At 27.9% G+C, this 7,171-nt stretch overlaps 1 protein-coding gene across 1 annotated transcript; it reads left to right on the top strand.

Annotated features, from left to right (window-relative positions):
• The first annotated feature begins 206 nt into the window (after positions 1-206).
• LOC106362751 (two-component response regulator ARR5) lies at positions 207-2,206 on the top strand. Its single transcript, XM_013802619.3, has 5 exons — positions 207-511; positions 593-669; positions 756-833; positions 913-983; positions 1,734-2,206. The coding sequence occupies exons 1-5, from the start codon at positions 361-363 to the stop codon at positions 1,906-1,908; spliced, it is 552 nt and encodes a 183-aa protein (XP_013658073.1). The 5' UTR covers positions 207-360; the 3' UTR covers positions 1,909-2,206.
• The last annotated feature ends 4,965 nt before the right edge of the window (positions 2,207-7,171 follow it).

Here is a 7,171-nt window from a genome sequence, read left to right as displayed (position 1 = left end):
CTTCACCACTCAGAATATTATTTGACTATTCTTATAAATATAATTTAAAAACTCGACTACTTTTTTCCTCAAAAAACTTTATTGTAAATGCCTTTTATTTATATTTGAATTTGACAAATTTGAATACTATGACTTTTAGTAAACAAATAATATTCCACGCGCAATCGACAGACAAAATCCCACAGATATGCAAAGATCTCTCAGAATCCTCTCGTTATCATATTTCCCTCTCTTTTCCCCACTCTTCCTTATAAATCCTTACTCCTTATCCCATTTGCAAAATCAAATCTCTCACTTTCTTCTCAAATCAAAAGCAGATTCCCTCTCTCGATCTCTATCGTTTACCGATCTTTGATTGATATGGCGGAGGTTTTGCGTCCGGAGATGTTGGACATATCCAACGACACTTCTTCCTTAGCGTCGCCGGAGCTTCTTCACGTTCTTGCCGTCGACGACAGCATCGTCGATCGGAAGTTCATCGAGCGGTTGCTCAGAGTATCTTCTTGTAAAGGTAAGAAGGAGAAGTTTCTGTTCATCTTGAGGAATCTGTTTGATGTTCGAAATCTGACAGTTTGTTTTTGAAAATTGTCAGTTACTGTTGTCGATAGCGCGACAAGAGCCTTGCAATACCTTGGATTAGATGGAGACAATAGTTCTGTTGGATTTCAGGTAATAAATCTGATTGAACTGATCCTTAATTAGTGTTGAGATTCCATTCAAATTTGGTATTGAAGTTTTTGAATAATATTTGTCAGGATCTGAAGATTAATCTGATAATGACGGATTACTCTATGCCTGGGATGACTGGTTATGAACTATTGAAGAAGATCAAAGTAAGCTTTTCTGTTGATTTGGAAAATAAAAATAAAAAGTTTTGATCTAACCTGTTTTATGGGTTTTGAAATTCTATAGGAATCATCAGCTTTCAGAGAAATACCGGTTGTGATTATGTCCTCAGAGAACATCTTGCCTCGTATAGATAGGTATGTTCTCTTCTACTGTTATCTTAATCACCATCCTTAAGTCTTTGTTTTAAGTTCAGAATCATCTAATCTAAGAATAGCCATGATTAACCAGTTATAGTAATTTATTAGATTTTGTTGCATTTATTACTTTGGGATGCTCAAAAGGGGGTTTGTTTAGGGAATCAAGTTTTCTTTTTTTTGAAAGATACTGTTTAGCAATATGCATTGACCTAATTAAATTTATTTTAATAATCATATCAGATTAGTAAGATAATGAATATGATATGGTTTCTCTAAACCATCATGGGTAACACTGGTGGTGGTTGTAACTTTTGATCAAAGCTAAAGATTTTGGTGTTACTTTAGTGGGTCCTCGAAAGATTTGATAAGAGGATATTAGGAATATGTAATAATTAAAAAAATTGTTTCTTGTGGCCCGAAAATAAGAAAAGAATAATCCGTCATAAGTTAAGCAAGATCTTATCTTGAGATTTGATTCTATTGCCGGTGATGTGTTTGTTAATAACCCCAAATTTTTAAATATAATATATGCTTTTAATTTTGTTTGCATAATCTTTGGTAGGGTCATTTATAAATCCAATCCTCGTGATAGACACCTCACATGCATTTGTTTATTATTAAGGAACCATCTTTACCAAAATTAAAGTCTAATCATGTAGTTGCTTGTTGTTATGAGCTGGCCATTTTCTTGTTCCAAAGCTATGAATTTTATGGAATTAGATCACTAATATTTGCTTATGTATACAGATGTCTTGAAGAAGGTGCTGAAGATTTCTTATTGAAGCCTGTGAAGTTGGCTGATGTGAAGAGATTAAGAGATTCCTTAATGAAAGCTGAGGAAAGAGTATTCAAGAATATTATGCACAAGAGGGAGCTAGAAGCTAATGATATCTACTCACAGCTAAAACGCGCAAAGATCTAAGTCTTTTGTGTTCATATTCCACGATATGATCTTATAAAGCTTCGTATGAAAGGCTAAAAGATTCACACGCACGTCAGACTGTCCTGATTCTTTCGGCTTTCAATTTTGAGAAGTTAACCTTTTTAGCTGACAGAACCAGTGAGGACTGAGGAAGGTTTTTTCATAAATAGAAATGTAAATTTTAGACAGAAGAAAATTTGGATTCATTAAATTGGGAGGTTTTTTCCTAGTTTTTCTTTTTCTTCACATGAATTATGTAAAATGATGATGTTAATCGTGGAAGTTTACTATCTAGAAACCATTGTGTTCAAAAAAAAAAAAAAAAACCTTAATTTTGACTATCGAAATCAGAGCCCTGCTTACCATGGTTTGAAAAAGGCTTTGTTTCCGATGTGCAATTTTTAGGGCTCCTAATTTCATAAAATTATTAATATATAGTTTGGATAGATTTTCAGTTGATTCTGAATATGACTTTGTTTTCGATAAATGGTTTTATTCTAAATAATTTCAATATGTGTTAACTAAAATACAAAATTAATTTAAGGAACTGATACGGTCCAACTCACAATTCTGATTTCCGTTTTGCTTTTATTACATATTATTATCCAATTTTTCCTTACCATAAGTTAGTTGCTTGTATTTTTATTTATACATTATAATAGTTTGGTGAAAGAGTTCATAAAACAATAAATAATACGTTTAACATAAATATTTTATCTATCATCATTTCTTAAACGAAAAAATGTTGTATACATTATCTACCATTATTTTTATTCAATATTTTGTTATTATCACTTTTATTTTTATTATTTTTATAATTTGTATTTAAATGATTATTTTATCTTTCTAAAATACCAAATTATTTTTTTAACTTTCTCTAAAAATACCAGTTTTCTACTTATGATTTTAACCTTACTTTTAAATTGCAAATTAAAATGGTGTATCACAATTAAAATTTATATTTTCTATTACATATTGTAAAAATTTATTTTTAAAATCATCTCGAGCCCCCAAAAGTCTTCGCACGGCACTGGCCAAAAGTCATTGTGGTTTAGTTGCTATCTTTAAAAGTTCAGAAGTTTTAAAACAAATTTTCGTGACCAAACACAATATTTACATGTAGTAGCGGTTGTTAACGTTTACAAAAATTACAAAACTTTCTTGAACCATTTCATTCTGCTCCAAATTAAAAAAAAAAAATTCTTCTATCGTTTGTAGTTATCGGTGGATACATACAATTATAGACGAAAGAATAAAAATTTGAAAATTTTATTCAAAAATTAAATAAAAAAGTAAAGTGAGATAATATAGATACAAGTATATAAAATTTTTATATATTTTATAATTTATATTCACTAATCAATATTATAGTTTATATTATAAGGAGTTTAAACCAAAATATTCTTTAACTTTTTTATCATTAATATATATATATATATATATTAAGCAAAATATTTTAAACATCTAATATTAAGTTTCATAAAATAAATATTTGTTACTAAAATTATTATTCATCTAAACTAAAAATTAAAGGATAACTAGAATATCTATGTTACTAAAATTGAAATACCTTTTGAAACTAACCATTCATTTATTAAACAATTACAACAGTGACTTAATAATTATTAATTAACTATCTATAAATAATTTATTTTGCGAGATTATTCTATAACTAAACTTACCATTATTCTTTAAACAAAATTAACATGAATATTCTCAAATCAATTTTTACAATAAAATTAAACAGATTTATTTACAATGTGACATACAAACTTTAAATATGTGTACTTTATTATATCATTTCACATACAAAATATAAATGTTTTATTAAAACACATAAGTTATTTTTGAAATATATGTTAAATAATTTGAGGATTAATATTATTCACACATATGTATAAGAATGCAAAAATAAAATTTTAGTTTAATATTTTTCTCAAAATAAAAATAGAAGAAAAATTATTTGGCTTATAAAAAACTTAGAGAAATATTTATCTATGTTATAAAACATAAGTGAATTTTCTTTGATATAATATTTTTATTTTTGGAAAGATAGATTTATTAATATACATAAACATACTAACTGGTGTTTTAATTTATATATAAATACATCAAAAAAGGTTAATGCAATTAAAAAGTACTAATTCATGAATATGTTATATAACATATCATTTTGATTGGTTTAGTATCCAACCACAATATGAATAACCAACAAATTATAAATAATTAAAAACCGTTGATTTATCACAAATATTAAATACTACAAATCGAAAATAAAAACCGTGCATGTCTGTACAACCATAACATTCTTGCGTTGTGAAAAAAATCCCCTATATATTATTTGAGAAACATTGCAACATTGCAACATTTTTTTGTAGCCACGTGTCATCACTAGAATGATTCTTAGAAATCTTAGAGAAATAGGTTGGTCCATCTAAATATATAATAAGTTTTTATTAAACCACAATAAATACATTATTAATGTTCTTCATTATTTCCTTAAATAAGATTACGGAATTGCCTAATGTGGCTAAAGTATATACGACAATTAATGATTTTGAATAATAAAGATTTGATAAAAATAAGTGTGTATTATAATTATATTTGTTTAATTTTAAGCTATTAAAATAAATTAAACAATCATAGTAACCATATAATTAAAATTAAAAAAATATTTATATATTATATTTGAATTTTTAAAAACGAGTATAAATTACTAAAACTATTAAAAGTTTCACATTCAAATTTTGTGATCTATGATTTAAAACTTTTGTTATGACATGATACAAATAATTAAAAAATAATATAAGTTGAAAGTCTCATTTAATAAGTATCAAAAATAAAAGATATATAAATATATGTATCATTTTAAATTAAACTATACGCCATATAAAAATACATAAATATCTTAATTTTGAAATTTACCCTTGAACATTTTTTGATAAATATATGTATCATTTTAAATTAAACTATACGCCAGTAATCTCACAGTGAAAATTTTGTTATCATTAATTTAGACTTTTTGCTATAACAGATACAAATGATAAAAAAAAATATGAGCAAAAAGCATCATCTAATAAATATTAATATTAAAATATATCATATATATGTTACTGTCTTTTAAATTTAATTATATATCATATCAAATAGAAAAAATATTTTTTCGATTTATAAAGTTTATTTATATGTTCGCACCAATTTAATTATATAAGTAGTAGATAATGACTTTTAAATTATTCAATATATATTTATTATTCATAATATGTTATAAGCAGATAATATATAAAATAGTTTATATATATAATGTTCATTTCGCGCAAGGCGCGGATCTTAACCTAGTGATATGTTATTCTATTAAATAAACATACGTGCAGTATGAATGGATCAAACTCTAATTAATATTGTTTGAACGAGGAAGATACATGATATATAGAGCGGTAAAACAACCAGAAAGCTCAAAAATATCATGGAAGATACAAAGAGTTTCTTAACTTGCATTCTTTCGTTGATGGCTCGGATTAGATCATGAGCGTCTGATTTTAAAGTAATTGGATGTCGTTCCATGGTCACCGTGTGGGATAGGATGAATTGTTAGAGACTTCTCAACAAGGGGAGAGGCCACAAAATCTTCCGATGCGCTTCCTCTCCACAATACCACCGGCTGCATCAAAGATAATAATTTCAAACCCAGCAAACAATGAGTTTTCCGACCACGCAGCGTCTGTGTGGATAGTGATCATTGTGGGCAAAGGTGGTTGTTGATCGTCTAGTTGTCGTGCCATCACTATTATCGGTGTTTGAGTCTCTTGCCACTGTTTGGCATCTTTGATAGCTTTGGAGATTAAAACAATGTACCAAAAAAAAGTGTACTAAAAATATTTTTTTTGTCAACGTACTAAAAATATTTTAGATGTTCAGTAATATGAGAACATCTAAATAAAAATTTCCGTGAAAAATTGTAAAAAAAAACTTTGACTTTTCCACTAATTCTCATATAAATTTCGATTAATTAATTTAACACTAGACTGCATTGACTATAGCACAATCCCGCACATTATTTATAATACACCGAAAATATGATAACCGTCAAGAAAACTAAAAATGAAGATATAGAAATAGATCAGGACCATTAATTTCATAGAGTCAAGCCAATCTCTTGCTTAATTAAACTAAGCTGCTTACATGGTTCAGATCCAGCGAGATAAGTTAATTATTTGACATGTGGTAGCACAGCAAATGGCTTTTCCTTGAAATTTCCCAAGGTAGGTTTTCAGTATGACCAAGACGATCCTAGTCTCCTTCCTAGACTTTTTCCATCTGAAAGCAAATCGTTGTATGATTAATTCTAATGATTTTGCAAACCAAAATCAAACTACGATTGTATATAAATGATCGACAAAAAAAAAACTGATGTATCATATTACTAGTTTACAATTTTCTTTTTGAAATTTTAAAATATTAGTTCTTTGACCAAATCTGTTCATATCAATTACGCATTGTTTAAAAGAAATTGACCAGTACACCATGGCTCTGGGAGGTTTGAAACAAAATAGAAACTGTGGCCTTTATTTTAATTAATAAAAAATTGCTTTAGAAATATATAAATGTTTTACTACTTATGTATATATAATATTTTGTTATTTATATACATTTTAAAATGATTGGGCTTCATTACATGTATTTGTTATTATTAATTAGATTAAATAACAAATTAATTGTATAAAATATATAAGTGTTTATTTAATGTCGAAACCTATAAAATTGGGGACTCGATGCCATTGTTTCAGTGAGCTTGACCAATATCTGGCCTTGCATTACACCAACTATATATCATCACATTACGACATGTCCTGATTCTTCCAGCTTCCGATTTTCGGGATTTCGACAGTCTATTTTGCAGATAGAACTAAGGATCGAGGAACGTGTTCTGCATAAAAAATATAGAATTGTAAATTTTAAACTGAAGAGAACTAGGATTCATTAGAGAGGATATATATATGTAGTTTTTTTTAGTTTACAATAAGATATGTTTTGTTAGAAAAAAAACTAAAATGGTTTGTAAATTGAGGAAGTTTGAAACCTCTCTCTAACCCTTAACCTTTCCAGCCTCTTTTTAGAAAAAAAAAGCAAACTGTCCTCTCACCTCCGCTCCTCCGGTTCCTGGCGTTTCCGGCGGAGCTGTGAGGGGACAATCTCTTTTCGTTTTCTTTTTTTCTCTAAGTGCTCCACTTGCGGTTCTGAGGCTGGCCCAAAGCTTTTGATG

The sequence above is a fragment of the Brassica napus genome, chromosome A1 (assembly GCF_020379485.1).
Source record: "Brassica napus cultivar Da-Ae chromosome A1, Da-Ae, whole genome shotgun sequence".
NCBI lineage: Eukaryota > Viridiplantae > Streptophyta > Magnoliopsida > Brassicales > Brassicaceae > Brassica > Brassica napus.
Note: the sequence above shows the minus strand (reverse complement) of the source record. Positions and strands in the feature narration are given on the sequence as shown.

What these genes read in the sequence shown, in the direction of transcription:
- LOC106362751 (XM_013802619.3), top strand. Translation starts at nt 361, where the DNA reads ATGGCGGAGGTTTTGCGTCCGGAGATGTTGGACATATCCAACGACACT. An exon ending in CAGAGTATCTTCTTGTAAAG is followed by an intron (nt 512 to 592) that starts GTAAGAAGGAGA and finishes GAAAATTGTCAG; the next exon opens with TTACTGTTGTCGATAGCGCG. An exon ending in AACTATTGAAGAAGATCAAA is followed by an intron (nt 834 to 912) that starts GTAAGCTTTTCT and finishes GAAATTCTATAG; the next exon opens with GAATCATCAGCTTTCAGAGA.